General features: G+C 53.5%; 6 protein-coding genes across 6 annotated transcripts; 2 read left to right on the top strand and 4 right to left on the bottom strand.

The window, feature by feature from the left end:
• Positions 1-3231: 3231 nt before the first annotated feature.
• BDP55DRAFT_520216 (carbon-nitrogen hydrolase) lies at positions 3232-4384 on the bottom strand (the record flags this gene model as incomplete). The annotated part of the gene is made up of 3 exons (XM_060567763.1): positions 3232-3658; positions 3776-4106; positions 4249-4384. Coding segments are annotated over 3 exons (894 nt in total), but the record flags the coding sequence as incomplete, so codon positions are not given.
• Positions 4385-6249: 1865 nt separating this feature from the next.
• On the bottom strand, positions 6250-7214 carry BDP55DRAFT_731340 (uncharacterized protein; the record flags this gene model as incomplete). Its single annotated transcript, XM_060579801.1, has 3 exons — positions 6250-6349; positions 6402-6624; positions 6695-7214. The coding sequence occupies 3 exons, from the start codon at positions 7212-7214 to the stop codon at positions 6250-6252; spliced, it is 843 nt and encodes a 280-aa protein (XP_060426588.1).
• A 2780-nt stretch (positions 7215-9994) lies between these two features.
• Positions 9995-11707, top strand: BDP55DRAFT_558028 (uncharacterized protein; the record flags this gene model as incomplete). Its single annotated transcript, XM_060569753.1, has 3 exons — positions 9995-10280; positions 10360-10608; positions 10668-11707. 3 exons carry the CDS (start codon positions 9995-9997, stop codon positions 11705-11707), a joined length of 1575 nt encoding a protein of 524 aa, XP_060426587.1.
• A 155-nt stretch (positions 11708-11862) lies between these two features.
• BDP55DRAFT_672793 (centromere/microtubule-binding protein cbf5) lies at positions 11863-13555 on the bottom strand. Its single transcript, XM_060575552.1, has 3 exons — positions 13206-13555; positions 12854-13130; positions 11863-12399 (listed from the first exon to the last, which is right to left on the bottom strand). Exons 1-3 carry the CDS (start codon positions 13250-13252, stop codon positions 11935-11937), a joined length of 789 nt encoding a protein of 262 aa, XP_060426586.1. The 5' UTR covers positions 13253-13555; the 3' UTR covers positions 11863-11934.
• Positions 13556-13969: 414 nt separating this feature from the next.
• Positions 13970-14737, top strand: BDP55DRAFT_558140 (imidazoleglycerol-phosphate dehydratase; the record flags this gene model as incomplete). The annotated part of the gene is made up of 2 exons (XM_060569766.1): positions 13970-14243; positions 14325-14737. 2 exons carry the CDS (start codon positions 13970-13972, stop codon positions 14735-14737), a joined length of 687 nt encoding a protein of 228 aa, XP_060426585.1.
• Positions 14738-15006: 269 nt separating this feature from the next.
• On the bottom strand, positions 15007-17188 carry BDP55DRAFT_696038 (spindle pole body formation-associated protein-domain-containing protein; the record flags this gene model as incomplete). The annotated part of the gene is made up of 2 exons (XM_060577542.1): positions 15007-17048; positions 17119-17188. 2 exons carry the CDS (start codon positions 17186-17188, stop codon positions 15007-15009), a joined length of 2112 nt encoding a protein of 703 aa, XP_060426584.1.
• Positions 17189-17863: the final 675 nt, after the last annotated feature.

Below are 17863 nucleotides of genomic sequence, written 5' to 3'. Positions count from 1 at the left end.
TGCAAGAGAGAAGGTGGGATCACTGTGATTGTGACGAGAGGTGGCAGGTCGGCGCGAAAGAACCCCCCATATGCTGAAGCACAACGGCTCCAACAGCGTGTTGGTTGTTGGCGGAGCCAAGGTTATGCGTGTGATTGGGGTCCAGGGCGAGAGTGAATATTGGAGTGGCACAGCAATGATGGTGTCCTCGAACCATGTAGGAACCTCGAGAACATGCCTCTTTGGGGGTCCCCGCGGTCTCTGAAATGGGCCAACACCAAGAGTCAGCTCGCAAAGAAAGGCGTAGGCAGCACCTTAAGCTGCGTGGCTGCGAAGGTCTCTGCGGAAGACCTTGGACTTGAAGGGCTCGTTAGACCGGCCGCATCAGAACTCACCGCCGCGCGGGTGGCGGGCGGTCGTTCAGCAAGCAAATCGCAATCCTGTTTCCTCGCCCTCTCGCTGGTCCGTCGCTGGTTCTCGTGGCGCCGATGTGCAGAGGGACGCTGCAACGCCCAGCCACTCAGATTACAGAAAACGGCAGATGTCACGGTGCTAGAGCTGCACGAACCCCTGCTCTATTTCACACATCAGCAAAGCCAACTTCTGCGCTGCGGGACTCCCCTTCCGCCCCGGTGATTGGCGACCGCGCCAGCCGGTGGCCTGCCGGATGTGGTCGGACAAACAGCTTTAGCCGCCCGGGATGAGGAGAAGGACATGGGCACCCCGGTCTGTTCTTCAATAATGCCCCCTCCTCCGTGAGCTTGTATGGACTCACAACTACCTCACAATCGATAACAAGCTGCTAGTCACTCAGTGTGCCTGTCCTAGCTCGAACAATCTCAACCGTCGTCAAAGTCTAGAGCCAGAAAGGGTCTCCGCTCATGAGCAAATACATATATGATCATCATCTCATGTTATGAAGCCATTCTCTTGCATCCGCAACCGCCCGTGCCGTCCCCTCGGTATTCCACTCGCCAGGGTTAAGGTTCGTCGCATAAGACACCCCCAAAGCTCTCGACTGGGACAATGCCTACGCCAGTTGAATTGTTTGGTCGAAATGGTCAACACGGCGGCTAGTCGAACGGGCCTGGGCAAAATGCGGAAGTCTACTCGTGTCCCGAGTGTACGGTTCTTGCAATCATGAGCGCTCCTTTACGGCCGCAAGTCCTGATCAACCGCTCGGAACCATAAGGGCCGCAGTCCGCATGATTGTGACGCTCTCGAGTACGGGAAGGGTACCCGACAAAGGCCGGGATGTTTGACTCATTAATTTGCCATTGTTGAGAAATATAGAAAATGTCATAACACATACAAAGCTCGCATTCCCAGATCCGCACGCCAAACGCAAGAACACGTATGCTTGACCCATCCGTTTTTCTACCTTGGTTGATCTCCATTATCCCCTCCCAAAATTCCATTCTGTCTGCGCATACTCCAAACTTCCAAATTCAAAAATCTCAATAAACGGCACTCAAGCAAACATGAAGCAGGATGGCACACCTGAACAGTATCCGTCAAGACCCAGTTGGTGACTTACTTTGTAGCCTGTGCCGCATCTACAGAGCAAACCGCATGGGTCCCATACGAAATCCATCAACCAACTACGCGAGCCTCGTCACGCAGTCCCAACATAGCTGTTGGGGTCGTCGGCTCGATCGGACTCCAAATGCTTGCAGCTGCGTTGGACGTACGTCTTTGGCCAGCCTTGCCGGTGTCAGCTGAAGACGACGAGTTAGTGTTGTAGTCAGACAAGCCTAACAGCGCTTCAGCCATGGACCTGTCACCTTTTACGTTCAGCGGTCCTGGCTTATCAATTCCAAAAATGTGAGCCTTCTCTCTCAGACACATGTCAGATTGTTGGTTCCGGATGACTCCATGACGTGCTGCCAGGGTATTACTCGTGGCTGGGTAAGAGACGTTGTTGGAGCCGCGTGTTTCGCTCAAGCCTCTATCTGACGTCGATCTCGTTCTTCGGTGGATGCTCTGACTGTTTCCGGTTTGTTGTTGCAGTCGTTGCTGCTCGTTGACCCGAGAGGCGAATGAAGGGCGCCTGCCAACGTCTTCGATATCAATGATTGAGCGCAGAACTTCACTACGCTGATTGTGCCGACTTTCACTAGTCTTGCTCGGTGACTTAATGTCAGACCGAGACCGCGTTCGACGTGGGGCTTGGTCCCGTCGGGGCGTGAAGTCAAGGTACTGCAAAGACGAATGAGATGTTGCGCTCTGCGGCGAACTTGTATCGATGCGGTTGGAAAGCCGGTCCTCCGTACGAGCCCGAGATTCGAAAGATGGCCCGGCTGACAAAGGTCCGCGCTCGTCTTCAGGAATGACTCTTGTCTCAGCTTTGCCCGGGCTGCCAACTACGGCTGCCGAACTCCCTGTTCTGCGCTGTTCTGCGCTCAAATCGGGTTGGCTAAACTTCGATTTCAAGTTGCGACTAGAAGTCCTCCTCGCCGGGGAGTGGGTGGTTGATGTGCGAAGACTGGCAGAGCTTCGCCTCTGCTTCACCGGTCTTTCATACCTGCGAGATGATGAAAGAATTTGCTCCTCTCGTCGAAAAGCCTTGGAATCGGTTGCTAAGTCCGAGGCAGCGCTCACGCTTTTATCGTCCTGTAGGGGCTTGCCGCCAACATTGTCTGGTGGAGGCTCGAAAGATCGAAACATCGACGGAGCCATCTCATCAAACGGCGTGATGGGACTGAAGCAAGCCTCTGAATTCGATGCCTGACCATCAAACACAGGGCCATTTGGAGGCGTTGCGAGGTACCTGTTCAAGAGTTCATTGCCCTGCGCAAGTTGTGAAGCTTGAGATAACCATCCATATGACGTTGCTGAATCGTCAGACAGGACAGAACGGGAAGACCAAGTCGATAGGGCACTCTTGGGCTCTGGGTTTGGAAGCTCAACCGTTTCCCCAGATCGCACCGGAATGGATATCTTCGGGCGAGTTGCAAATGGCGTTGGACTAGGAGCCGTGGGCGTTGGTAGGTTGGTGTCCTGGTTGCCTAGAGGTCGCAAGGGTGATTTGGGGATATCTTGACCGGTGAGGATGTTTGGTGGCTTCACACGCTTTGCAACTGGAGTGTGCTCAGTTGACCCCTTGGAAGAGTATGAGCGGACAGAAGCATTTGTCGACTTTACTGAGGGCTCCGAAGGCGGTGCAGAGCTCTGGTCTCCGGCTTGGCCTTTCGATGATGAGGCTGTCTCAGGTAAGTTTGGTGAGGCCTGAGGCTCTACTTCGTTGATTTTCTCGTTCTGTGCAGTAACAGGTTCCTCAGGCTCGGGGCGATAGACCAGCTTTGCATAAGGTGCCTCGTTCGTGTCGACGACCAACAGCTTCTTCTCACCACGTCCGAGAACCCCGTAAATTTTGACCTCGCCGTGTTGAACGCCAATGACAGCACTAGTACCGGCATAGACAGCGTCGTCTTCTATGCCGGCTCTGTTGCAGAACACTACAATGATCTCATCATCATTCTCACTCCGAATCAGGGGCTCCAGACGTGCGACCCAGTAGGTCAAGGTGTCCATATCGGGTTCATTCGGGGTTGACGTGAATACCTGAGCATCTGCGCGGGTCAACCAGGCCATTGACATGATAACCAAGTTAGAATAGGACTCCATGACATGAAATGCGAACTCGTGGGCATGCCATGGCGCTTCAAACTTGTAAGGACTACATGCAATTAGCGACCAAGTGTGGCTTGGCATTTAAACAAACTCACTTGATATCCATGCCTGGAAGATAGTCAGTAAACGCAGTTTGGTCGAAAACGGACTGAACTCCGAAGACTTACAAATGCCGATGGAAGTTCGGCCCAAGCCGGGAATGGTTCCTCTGTAGAACCCTTCATCTCCTTCCAGTGCCCAGGTCTCGTCGGTGTAATACAGAAACGTCTTCCTGTAGTTGGCAATCGTTTCGCCGTCCTCGTTGACTACAAGAGCCGCATTGTAGTATTCAGGGCTTGCTGGCCAGTCGTCTGTCATATCAACTTTTTCTGGGTATCCAACAACGAGGTTGCAGCCGTACTTCAGGGCAGTTGTTCGAGCCCATAACGACGTGATGCCGGAGCCTGATTGTTCGAGATAAGGCGCAATATGGCTCAGCGACGTGAAATTGTAGCCTGTTGAGGAGAAGCAGTGTAAGTAAATTCCAAGGGGGAAAACTCTCCTGCGGCACTGCAGTTCGTCTTCTACAGTGCCAATGACCATGAGATGCCGCAGCTTCCATTGCCTTGCCCAGCCCAGCATCAGAGATCAACTTACCGGAAAACGACAGCTCTGGAAGAACGAGAAGATCAAGATCTCCAGGATCGGCTTTGCTCAAGACCGCGTCGGCTCGATTGAGGTTATTGTCAACATCACCCACTTGGGGGGCGAACTGTAAACAACCTATCCTCATCTTGAATCACCTTGGTCAACTGGCCAGCGTGCCCTCTGCAACAACGGCGTTCCGGATCCTGACCTCAGGGGCCGTTCTGCCTGCGCTGCGAGTTGCCGCCGTTCGTGAGGAAGATAGTGCAACTGACAATGGCAGAGACATGAACGAAAAATGTTGGGCATCAAAGTTTAAAGATGATGCGGTTGGATGCAGCCGGATTCAGACACTGCCCGCGGGGCAGATGGTGGTACAGATGAGGTACGAAACAATACCCTTTCGGAAATGGAATACTGGGGGAGGCAGAAATTATGGGGAAAGTGCCTGTGCGGTTTTGGGGTCGGGAGAGCAGCACAGCAGCCAAGTTGCCAGAAACCCGGGCCTGGTGATGCCAAGTTGCCAGCCACTGGCCAACGGTCACGCACTTCTCAGGGGAGATCTGCATGAAAGAACAGGGGGGCGCACTGCAGCGCAAACTGCGGCTAGGGCAAGCAAGCTCCTCAGTGTGTGGCCGAAGAGGCGCAGGCATGCAGTGTTCAGCGAGGTGATTGGTAGCGTGTGATGGCACATTAGAAAGAACCAACAGCGAAGCGACATTTGCCGCCAGGCTCGGCCATGACAGGGGACCCAAGGGTGCCATTGCAGCCAGCGCTTTGCTTCCTGTTCACGCTGTTCGACCTTACTGGTGAGGTCGGCTTCGTATCGCTCAAAAAGGACCGGTGAGAAGAGGTCGTGGGTTTTGATGATCCATCGAACGTTTCTGGCATCATTCATTTCACTGTATTGTACAAGAGGAGGGGCCACTGCTCCTCCTTCTCAGCCAGAAAGACGCAATGAGTGGCTGACATGTCCTTGCTGTAAAACCAAGTCAGTGGTCACGAGAGGGCCAATGTCATCAAGTCTTGTGTCTGCTTTGCGATAGTGGACTCAGCTAGCGGGCAAAAACGTACGAATAGAACGTATTATCAAGCATGCTCATGCGAGCTGAAGCAAGAAAGCCGCTATTCGTATCTATGTCACGTCAAAGGTATCCACAGACCGTACACGCGATGTATGACAGCGTAATCTCGGTAGCAGCCGTTGGTGATCCGTCCCCTCCCACACGTGGATGGCATGCGTGGCTGCGGCACAGCACAACCTGCCGGCACTTCCTACTTACGAATCTGGTCTCCTATTGGTCATATCCAGTCTTTCTTCGAAATGTTCTCGTTCTTTGTGAAACCTCAAGGACCTGTGGTCCGAACACCCATCTCTGGGACCGTTCTTTGTGGCGTGTTGACGTCTGAGGCTAGTGTTCTATCCTGCTAGTCAGTTTGTTGGTCTCTCGTGGCCTCCAGTTGAGATTGTTTTCGAACACATTGCCTGTCCGTTGACATACCTGATCACATGGCCAAGAAGCTTTAATTGATGCCTTTCTTGAGTGAACATGCTACTTGTCCAGACTCAACGACAGCTCCAGAGTTCGGATCGTTTGCTTTCCACGTTCGAACAACACTTTGACTTCGGGCTGTTCATTTTCGAGAAAGGAATCACCCTCCTGCGCTCAGTTTCCTCGACCATAGTTCTCGATGTTGGTCAACCCTGCCAAGTTGCGTCTTCACTTCACTTCTCACATCACACAACATCTCATAGGCAGGTAGACTCATGCATTTCGGCTCCGACTATTCCAATGTGGAAATTCATCCAAATTCGAATTACAGATACCACTTCAACGACACCACAATTACCATCTACTACTCTTAAAGAATTTAAAACCCCCAATATCATGTTCAAGAAAGGTTGCGGAAGAAAAAAGCTCAGTCCCTGAACCGCCACTCATTCTCACGGTCTCACTCCCCGACCCCTTAGCACACCCCCTACCATCACTCGTAACATACACAAACCTTAAATTAAAACAAGACAGAGACAGCATTGGGTCCGTTGTCACCAAGAAGAGTGTTGGTATTGACATTGTTGAAGCCAAAAAATGCGGCTCTGTCATGGTTTGGGCTATCAATATTGTTAGCTTGCGTCAGAGTGAGAAGAGAATCTTGAGTATTACTTCATCAGAGTCATCACAGCCTCTCCCGTGGTCTCGTTGTGGCCCCAAGAGGCTGTCCAGCCTCCTGACATGCATTCTTCGTAGGCAAAACTCTTGCCAAGTGGCTTGGTACCTTCGAACATCGGAATAATAAGGCGACACATTTCAACCGGAGCGTCACCAGCTTGAATACCGAAAGAAATGATGATTGCGTCGGTGTAAGGTGCTCCTCGGTTGAATTCATCTAAGAGCATCTGTGAGCAAAAGGTATCGACCACGCTTACAGTAAGTAGGAAGCCTAGAAGGGAACTCACATCTGACGAGATTCAAGATCTTCCAGTCAGTAGCGTACGCCAGGCCCGACGGTTCTTCCCTAGTTTCGATATCCCGCTTGGACGACAGGGGATAGAGGAAAACTTTGGACGTCTGAGGCGAGGCTTCGTTGCCGGCCCACAAGTCAGCGTCCTTATAGGCGAAAAAGGACAAGAGCTGTCTCTCGTCGTTGATGACGGTCAAGGTGATGAACTCGCGCTCGTCCCAACCACCGTTGATAGTGTACTCGGGAGCCCCGGGGCACTTGAGAGACGAGAAGTCGGTCTGGTACGCAGGGAGTCCTCCCGCGGCGTCGACGGCGAAGTCACAGTACTTGGGCGCCTTTGCCGGGTCTTCAGAGATGAGGAAGCTGTAGGTGCATCTGCCTAGTTCCTGCTCACAGACTCGTCGGAAGCCTAAGAGGGACCAGTCTTCCGGTTTTTGAGGTTGCGATGGTTCTGCTGGGGCCCCGAGACCCAGGTTCGCCAAGATGGCAGAGAAGACGAGTGAGCGGATATACATAGTGATTAGTCGGTCTTGTGATGAAAGGGCGATCAGGATTATAAGACTTTGGCTTGAGGTCTGGAATGAAGTAGATAAACTCTGTTCCATGCTCCTTCTTATGTAGTTGAGCTCATCACTATCCAGGTGTTCACTGACTGTGTTTCTGCTATCGTATACAGATCAAGATCTAGACTCATGACTTGATTGTCAGAGTAACACATGACCCAAACAACACTTTGTACAACCAAAGCTTCTCCAAACAGGGCCGAAATCATGAGTTTTTGATGAGAGAAAGCAAGCAGATCAACTGGAGATTTGATGCTAATGCTTCAGAACCCAGTCGGATACTCCATCGAATCTCGCTCTCGTACGGCTCGTAACATGTAATGGTCGATCCGAGCAGCCTATGTAGCATGACATCTTGGGAATGCCACCTTCGTATGGAACTGGTCTATCGACGGAATTGATTTTGGTGGAATTCACCTAAGTAGAATCATCGATCCTCTGATAAGGGGAACCTTGAGAAACGGGTGAGAAATCACGTATTCAGCCAAACCTGCCTAATTTACTAACAAGCTTCCAGTTTGAAGCAGGTGCTGTCACCCACGCAGTGGTGTTTTCACACTCCAAGCAATCTTAGGAAAGAATTCATTCTGTGGACGGCGAAGATCCTGCTCACCAAATGAGGACAGAAATGATGATGTGAAATTGTCACTTTCCACTTCCGATAGGTTTTGGAAATTCGTGCAACGCCCAGAAGGGGTCAAGCTTTCAGGTAGATGTTACGACGAGAGCTGAAAGCCATTGCTCGTACGGATGGGAAGTTTGCGCTAGGCTCATTTTGAGTACGATGCTTCAAGCCAGTTATGTATGCCAAACCATAGTTCTTGTCTGCTGCCACCTGCTGTATCACCGCGATGCCTGCAAGGGCCCGGCAGTGTGACACGTGAAGAGCTGATGCCTGAGTCCTAATCGCTTATAACAGGAACGATGAGGATGCTTTGCCTTTTCCCACCCTGTTGTTTGTCAGGATTTTAGTGATTTGGTGCAGATTGTGAACTATCAGTGAAGTTGGATTCCTAGGATATCCACGTACTTCCCTGACCAACGGTTGAACAAATCAGCGCAGCACACCGTCTCGAAACGCCAAGGGAGGGATGTTGGAGCAGTTTAATACCAACAGCAACCCGTAGTCATCTCAAGGGAAGAAAATCGCTCAAATTCTAATTCCCCACACAGAAATGGATGAATTCGTGCAAAGCATGGGACGTTACCCCCAACCAAGTAGAATGAGGGCCGGTTATGCAGCCACCGTCACACTCCTACGCTACTATTCACGGATTCTCACTCCGCACCCAAATTAATGAAAGATTCATGATTTACGCTTGGGATTCTGAATGGGTTGAGTAGCCGCTGCCGCGGCAAAGAGACACCTACCAGCGAAGCAGTCTGGCTTGCTCCCACCCTGCCTCGTGAAAGCTGAAAAGCAACTTCAGCTTTCGCTTCGTGATGTTGCTCAAGTTCAACGTTCTCATGTGTTTTGAATCACAGAAACATCGTGTAGCTAGCACATATGTCAGCCATATGAAACGGCACAGCCAAGGGCCATGTCCATCAATAGCTTCAATGTGGCCAATGTCCCGATTCCGGGTTAGGCTGTGATTCTTTAGTCCGAACCCTTCATGCTCCTCATGAGTCCTTCCGTGCCTCAGTCAGACTTCTTCCTGCATCGTTGGTCGCTCGCTTCGAAGCGCTGTGGATCTGTCTTTACCTCCACGAGTTATTTTGGCTTCAAAGATACAGGCCCTTCTCGAGCCGCCTTGGCGCGAGTGGCCTGATTTCCCCGCTCCTTCTACTCTTGGGCTGACATGGATGATTTGTATGATAGGCTCTTCCGGCCTGGGAACAGGGTAGACGTTGCCGCTGACTGGTCAGAAGAGCAAGACACTGAGCGTGGACAGAGTAAGAAGCACGCAGTTAAAGCGAGGATGGGGGAGAGGGAGGGCCGCCTCCCTGGCCGGCGTCTACGAGGACCACTCAGTCCTCTTTCCCATGGCTGTTTTACGTTCCATTGCCTCCCGCTCTGCCTGTCTTACCCGTCCAATTACAGCCCCTGTTTGTTTCTCAACCCTGGCCGATCCTCTTGTCTGTTTGCCGCTGGAATCTCCCACCTCGCCAGTCTCTCATTGGTCGGGCGACCACGGCTGGACAGCAACTTTGTTTCCGGACTCTGAAGCAGGGGGCCTGACTGGTCAAGGTGCCCCATCCACCAACATTGGAGCTGCTATTCTGAGATTCCGATCTGGGGTTCTTGCATGGAAGGCAACTTATTTTTCGACTTTCCGGAGTGAGATACTGCAAATGCTTGGTCACTCACAAGTTGTAATGGACTTCGCAAATTCGACGCCAATGGCACTAATGCATATCACTACACCACCGGCCGTACAACCTGGAACGCCCTCTGCAATGGCAAGGCCTGCGAGCCTGGAGCCGCGTTGCCTCTGCAGAGGTCAAAACTGCAATACTACCTGTGCATCCCGTTGATGACGGCAGCGTAGACTATATTTCTCCAAAGCCCCATGTAGAACTTCAACTTTGGTTGAAAGGCTGGTTTCTCCCTCTCCATTTGGAGTTCTCATCAACAGTGTAAACATATACTCTCAACCTCTACTTGGTGAATCTGGTTTGTGACCGTAGATGCCATGCCATCGAGGTGAAGCCTATTCCAACCTGCCCTTCCGCGTCCCTCCTCCGCCCCTCCCTACGAATATCTTTCCCATCCTGTTGACAGGGCAAACATGATGTTTTCATCAACCTGGCGACTGGTCGCCACCGTATCTCTCGTATCGACGGCATACTGCCTGGATGTAACACCCGGCTCGGACTGTGCGGCATTATGTTTGGGCGGATCGAACGGGACATCACTAGACACATCGGCCTCGCCCACAAACTCGTCCGATATCGTTTGCGAGAACAATCAATATCACACGTCGGGCAAGGGGATCAAATTCAAAAACTGCGTCAGCTGTCTGCAGGACAGCCAGGCAACGAAGGGTTCAGACAGTGATACGGCAGCGTTTCTGCGTATGGACCACCCCTTCTTCATTTCCTCTGGATATTCCGGAGTAACCTGTTGTGGGAGATTCACTAACATCTCAGAAAGGCAACATTAGATATGCGGTCGATTCTTGTATCTATAGTTTCCCCGAAGTTGTGTCGGATCTCAACTCTCCCTGCGGCATCAAAGCTGCCTGCGAACCGCTCCGTACCGCCTTGACGACATCCCTCACGACATCAAATAGTGACAATACCTATGACTACTGCACCGCAGACGGGGCGAAGTTCCCCACCGGCTACTGGTCGTGTGTAAAATGTTTGCAGTCGAGTGAGCAGCAAAGTTACCTCTCCAACTGTCGGTGTTACCCCTGACTACCTATGCCTCGTGACCACGTCGCTGACCATTTATCACAGTCCTGATTGCGTTGAAGGCAGGATGCCAGCAGAAGCCGGCCCTCGGAAGCGTCATCGCTTTGACGGGGCAAATCTTCTCAGATACCCCCGTCAACATCAGCGAGCAGTCGACAAACACGACGATGCCAGGAGACGGAGGCGCCTCCGCCACCACGATGACCATGGGTACCATCGTTGGCATCGCAGTCGGCGGCGGCCTCGTCTTCATCGGGGCCATTTGCCTCTTCATCGTCTACTGCCGCAAACAACGAAAGATCCGTGATGAAGTGAACCGCGATCGCGACGACTTACCGCCGCGAGCGGACAGCAACGCGAGCTCCCACACAGCCATCAACCCATACCTATCCATCGCCGACCACAAAAAGTCTTCCTCCATCAACTCGTTCAACTACGAGCTCCAGGAGAAGCACATGGCCAACGCCGACTACTACGAAGAAGACAGCCGCATCGGACGAAGCAACGCCAGCTACAACTTTGACCCGCATATGGCGCACCGCAACGCCGGCAGCGCCCTCCCGACGCACCCGGCCTACATCCCGCGCGCCATGAGCCGGCAGACGCAGCACTCGATCACGCCGCCGAACCAGAACTACCCTCCTCCTCCCATGGACACGGGCATTATACCCATCTTCCCGCGGACAGCCGCATCGCGGTCGTCCTCGCCCGCGCCGTCGCGGTGGCACAGCGGCATGGCAAGCCAACGAACCAGCCCGCTTCTCCCTCCGCCACCAGCGGGCCCGCCTCCGCGGACCACAATGGTCCCTTCGATTTCCATGCCAACGATGCCTCGGCTGCGGATTCCAAAGAAGTACTCGCCGCCTCAGATCATTGTATCTGGTGCGTCGCCCATCGACGGCATGAACAACACGCCTGTAATGAGCATATCCGAACCACTGAGTCTGCGAGAGAACAGGTTCCAAGACAGGCCTTTGGCTGGGGGTCCTGTTACGTCTAATGTCGCTCCGGTGAGAGATGTTGACCCGGCTGATTGGGAAAGGGATATACCCATTGGCAGTGGGAAGAGCACACTCTACGGATAATGTTGAGTTTGTGGGAATAATGAATATGTTGATATAGGAAGTGGCTGTCTCTTGTTCTCAACATTCGCTAGATATCAAGGAGTTATTGGGTCAAGGAGTTAATAAAGGCGTGAACGGGAATGGTAGACCATGCCATCGGATAGGTAGCGAAAGGTTAGGGTAGAAGCATCATTGCCCATGTAATTGTTCTTATCATACATACTACATATTTTCTCTGGTAGTCTCAATCATCCCAGACGTCTGCCGGGTCCTCTTGTCCTCCACGACTCGGGCAAAACGCCGCCGCCCTGCGATACACCGGTGCTGCTACCCGAACTTTGGGCCGAGCCGCCACCGCCGCGAACGGCAGTTCCGTACTCGCGCTGGTTAAAGCGAGGTGTCTGCACGAGACGAGACAGGAAGCCAGGCGTGGGGATCAGGTTACTGCCTCCACTGAACTCGGGCCACACCCGAGACAGGAAATCGTATAGGTGAGCGGCCAGGAAGCCCATAAACTGGAGCATGGCGGTGTAGTATCCGCCGGGGAAGAGCAGCGAGACGAGCATCATGCAGAAGGGAGTGAGCTGGGCGGGGATGGTGACGAAGTAGAAGTTGGCCTTCATCCCGCGCTGGTCTTGGGTAACGGTACGGCACATGGCGAGAATCAAAGCCGGCAGGAAGGCTCCTCCGCCCATGAGGTAGGTGCAGAGTGCCTGTGCGATATTAGCGCATGCTCCTTTGGGCCGAAGCTGGATGATAATGGTCATGACGATGATATAGACAGTGAACAAGAGAAACAAAACCCAGTTTTTGGGTGAAGATATGTAGGGCGCTAAGAAAACCACTCGAGCAACATTGTGAGGTTGCACGAGCCATCCATAAGACATCCCACCATGCCCACGCCACGAACACCGTCCCTAAAGCGAAAGAGGACGGGTCGCGCCGTGAGGGTAATCTTCCTCATTTCCAGGAACCGCTGACAGCTGTGGGTATCCACTGTGCGGGCAGATAATATGAGGTGCAAGTGTGTGTGTGTGTGTGTGTGTGTATAGCAAGAGAGAAAGAGATTTTTCTTCTCATGGGCATTGTGCGTGATGAAGGAAGATTTCCCATAGGGAAGTAGCATGGTTTGGGCGGACTGCCGGAGCAGCGACAATAGCAACTTACCGTGATGACAGTGCACACGAACATGAGATACCAGATGACATCTTCGCGCCTTGCGAACCTGGGGTTGCCGACCTCGAGCGCCGTCAGGTAGTGGTACAGGAAGTACGTGTCAAAGAGCAGGCCAAGCTGGGGGCCGGTGAGCAGGAAGTTGGTTCCGAGACGCCAAATCTGAGGCGGGAACTGAAAGAGGAACTGGGGCATGAAGATGAACCAGTATCCATTTGCGATGCCCAGGAGAACAGAGAGAGACGTGACGAGCGCAGCTGTTGCAAATGTTCTGTAGAGGACGAGTCAGCAAGGCTGAGGGACAGATGGAGAGAGAGCAAAGGGGAAAGGGATGAGCTGTGCTTACCTTGCAACAGGTGGCGCCTGCCAGTAGGCATCGAGGAACTCGGACATGTTTTCCAATGTCCAGCAGAGCTGTGTTCCAGTGCGTTGAGAAGGCAGGTAAGTAAGAGTCGTTGAAGCAAACGACGAGAGAATGTGGTGATGTTGCAGATGGCAAGGCAGCTAGCAAATTGGCCAGGCTGCACTATTTATCTGCAGGTGTTGCGGGAGAAGAAAGACGTAACCAATGAGACACCAGGCTACAGCGCTGATGTGTTGGTGTTGGTCATGCTCTGTTCCTGACCCGTGTCCTCTCCTTTTTGGGGGGGGGGGGCGAGCAGGTAATAGTAGCTGATGTTCCAACTGGGGAAAGCTAGAAGGACAAAGAAGCGTTCCTGCCTCTGCGCTTTTCAATTCTTTTTTTTTCTGCCGCTGGAGCTCCCATCCCGAGTGGGCCTGCTCCCCCCAAGCGGTGAAAATTGGAGAATGCGGTCGGGTACGATTCACTGTTTGATGGCATTCCATGGCAGCCCGCTGCAGCTGCAATCGCTGACAGTTGAGGGGTCATGATTGGGCAATGCCCCCACATCATCCGAAGTCTGCCCCTCCCCGCCACTGGCAGCTCCGACACACGGCGCCCACTGATAACGATTAGTGACTCTAACAAAAAAGTCCCAAATCAACATCGACGATAGACTACACATTTGCGATATTTCCTCTGTTTTCGTCCCAATCCCTGACATATTCCCCGTGTTCTCACTCAAAATACGACTCAACCACTTATCAGCCATGTCTACAACGTCTCACCCGCCCAGATGGGCCGCCCTCGCGCGCGACACCAACGAGACAAAGATCCAGATGGCCCTTAACCTCGACGGCGGGGCATTCCCCCCCGACACCGACGAGAGGCTCACCGCAGCCGTCACCGAACACGCCTCCCAGGCAAGCAAGTCCCAGACCATCAGCGTCAACACGGGCATCGGCTTCCTCGACCACATGCTCCACGCCCTCTCCAAGCACGCCGGCTGGAGTCTGGCCCTCGCCTGCAAGGGTGACCTTCACAGTTCGTCTCCCCAGGAACAGTGACAAACTTTGTTAAAGATGAAGACAACCGCCCACTTACACCCAATCTCTCCTAACACAGTCGACGACCACCACACAGCAGAAGACGTCTGCATAGCCCTAGGCTACGCCTTCGCCGCCGCCCTCGGCAGCGCGACCGGCCTCGCCCGCTTCGGCTACGCTTACGCGCCCCTCGACGAGGCCCTCTCCCGCGCCGTCGTTGACCTCTCCAACCGACCCTACAGCGTCGTCGAGCTCGGCCTCCGCCGCGAAAAGATTGGCGACCTCTCGTGCGAGATGATCCCCCACTGCCTCCAGAGCTTCGCCCAGGGCGCCCGAATCACCCTCCACGTCGACTGCCTCCGCGGCGAAAACGATCACCACCGCGCGGAGAGCGCCTTCAAGGCCCTCGCCGTCGCCGTCAAGATGGCTACCAGCCGCGTTGCTGGTAAGGAGGGCGAGGTGCCTAGCACCAAGGGAACCTTGAGCGCATGAGAAAATACTTCAAAAGAGAAAGAGATAAAAGCAAAAAACATGGTAAAACAAAAGCAATTCACGGGGACACTGCCTGGGGAAGAGAGAGGTTTCTTGGAATCATTTGAATAATCCGAGTTGATATGATACCCCCGCCAAACTCCATGCTATCATCTTTGGTGGTCAAAAAAGACTACTCGTACAATAATGCCTGAATCATATCCCTCCAACCAAAACTCCATACACGCAAAAGGGCGAAGGACGTGAGCGCCCCACCATGCGAATTAATATCATGAGCGCTGTGGTCGCATGTTCTCCTTGTTGTTGCTCTGGCCCGACGCTGCGCGCCTCTTGTCGGCCTTTCTCTGTTCTATTCGCGCGATGGCTGCTGCTCGTCTCTGCGGAGGTAATGTGCTCTTTGACATGTTCGCCGCCAGCATAGTGCTTGCCTCAACATCAGGCTCGCCTGGTCCCCCTAGCCGGGCAAAACGATCCTGTAGCAGATCGATTGGCGCGTCCTTGTCCTTGCCGGAGAACCTGTGTCGCGGTGCCGGCGTGCTGCCTGTCGGAACCTCGCTCGACGTGACGATCCGGTTGTTGAGGTCAGAACCTAGGTATTCTCTGTTGCGGGGGGACCTTGGGATGAAAGGTCGCCACTTAGGCTTGTCCAGGCTGACCCGGTTCGAAAAGATCTCAGACTGAGGGCGCCTTGGCGGCTCCCTCGCGGGTGGCTCATCATCTGAGCTGAGAGAGTCCGCGTCTCGTTGGTATTTATCCCGGAGGTTTTGAGACTTTGGCTCGTTAAGCTTTTTGCCTAGTGATTCTACCAGGTCGAAGCTCCGACGGCCTGCCTCGCCCGAGGTTCTGCGGCTCTTGTGATCCGCAGTGAAACGATCAGTCTCTTGAGCGCGGTGTTCCCTGGCGGTAGGCTCCCGTTCAAGGGGAGCGGCAGTGTTTTTCGTCTTGGGCACATCGGCATTTCCTGATTTGAGAGTCTTGTTCTCCCTCTTAAGCTCGTTGATCTTCTCTGTTGCCTTCTCCAAGATGCGCCGCGTATCTTCTTGAGTGGCTTCAGCATCCGTCCTGTAAGTCTCGAACTCCGACTTCAACTTGCGTAACTCATCGTCTTTTCTCCGAATCGCCTCCTCCAGCTCGTCCACGCGCTTCCCCGATGCCGTGGAGTCTTTGCCTTGTTCCTTGTTCTGTGAGGGTTGTTGCTCGGCAAGTCGTTTGTTTTCTTCGGCGAATTTGTTTGCTCGTTGCTCGGCAAACAGGAGGTCGGATTTAAGCCGCTCAACTTCCTCCCGGAGCTGCCCATTCTCCTTGACTTGTGTTCTAGCCTTTCTCAACTCGCGCTGGGCCTCGAGCAGAGTCTTGTGTGTTCGTGGCGAGGCTGCCTGCCGCCGGCGCCTGCTTCGTGCATCCCCTTCGTCGTCTTCGCCGTTTTCACGGTTCTCAAGGAGTGCCGCTAGTTCCTGCACCTGCGTCCGGTATTCAACAGCAACGGCCGTTTGTTTAGCCAAGTCCTTAATGAGCTGGGGATTGTCTCTCTCTTCGCCACTGGCTCGCTGCTTCGCGGCAATCTGCGCTGCCATGTCGGAGATCTTCTTCTCCATCTTGGCGGCCTTTTCTTGCTCTTCCCTTAGTTTGGCATTGAGGTCGATAGCCTCGGCGTCCTTCATCTTGGCATACGACTTCGCAAGCTGCTTGTACTTGAGCAATTTCTCCATCTCGGCTTTAGCGTCCTGGTGATATTGCTCGAATTCCGATTTCCAGTACTTGCCCGATCGCGAATGGGGCTCGTTAAGATCCATTGTGATATCGTGCATGCATTGGTCGTCGTCGGCTTCCTCCCATTCGTCCTCCGCGTCGTCATTCCTGGCTGCAGTGGTCCGCGTCTGGCTCCTCTCCCGCGAGCTTGAAGTTCCTTTATTGCGTCGGGAGTTTTCCATTGTTTCGGTCAATTTGGTGCGCTTGCTTGCGGAGTCGCTCGTTGTATCTGCAAAGCTGTCTGGGAACCTCCCAGGCCGTTCGTCATTGTCGACTTCTTTGCCCTTTCTGTTATCGATCTTCTTGTTGTCCAACACATCGTGCCCGAACGACACACGTTTCCGACGAGATGTTCCGGTTCCTGGGGTGAGAAGGATTCCTTGAGGTTGTTTCATCGGGGTTCGAGACTCGGCATCAGAGTCGTCTTCGTCCTTGCGACGCGCCATGCTGGCAGTATTGTCGTCGTCAGGTCGCGCGGGTGTTCCAAAGATTGCGCTTTTGAGTGCGCGGGCGGCAAAGACGGGCGCGGGCGTATCTGGTTGCTCAATCTGTGTTGTGTCGTCTGTTATGAAGTTAGAAAAGCCGTGCGATGCGGCGGCAAGACTGGGTTGATCTGGCTGGGTCTCTCTCACCTGCGCCTACGTTTGCCTTGTTTCCCCCGGACGCGCCCTCCAACCCTCGTCTAAGAACCCAGCCCAACATCCTAGATTGCTCGTGGGCTTCTTATCGGTGGAGGAAACTGGTTGTGCCAGTAGCTGTGTGCACGCGGATCAATGGTGTTTGAGGTTGCGCGGAGTCCGACAGACGAGATCACATCACATGCGCTCGTGTCCTTGCGGGTCAGGTATTAATTAGTCTGCAGTTTTTGGTGATCAGACCGCGGCGAACAGATGTGGTTCTCAGTTGTTTACTTTGTTACCGCATACGGATGGCGCGTCCGTGGTCCGTCCCCTGGTCCCACACGGTGCTTAGCCACTGTGTGCACACTGCATGTCTTTGTCGACTGCCCCTCGTCTCAGGGTTCTTTAGAGCTTCAGGCGCCTTGGCCCGCTGGAAAGAGCGCTAAAACGATGGGCGTCATCATTGAGGGGCACTTGTCCACCCCAAGTCAACCCCCACTTCAAGCGTTTGGCAGCGGTAAGGCACCCCCAGCTAGCTGAAGGCGAATGCGCCGTACTGTGACAGCGCACCAGGTCGCCAGCCGTCGATGGTCGCGGTGTGGCGCTTTCATCGGCTAGACCTACGCTTGTAATTTCTTCCTGTTTTCTTCTTAGCTCTTCTTCATCCATATCTCTATATCTGAATAACCACTTTGCTCAACGTACCAATAATGGCTTTCCCGTAACGGACTGTCACGGCTCGCGCTGTGGTGATTCG

Source organism: Colletotrichum godetiae (genome assembly GCF_030913485.1).
Source record: "Colletotrichum godetiae strain CBS 193.32 chromosome Unknown BDP55scaffold_37, whole genome shotgun sequence".
In the NCBI taxonomy this organism is placed as follows: Eukaryota; Fungi; Ascomycota; class Sordariomycetes; order Glomerellales; family Glomerellaceae; genus Colletotrichum; species Colletotrichum godetiae.
Note: the sequence above shows the minus strand (reverse complement) of the source record. Positions and strands in the feature narration are given on the sequence as shown.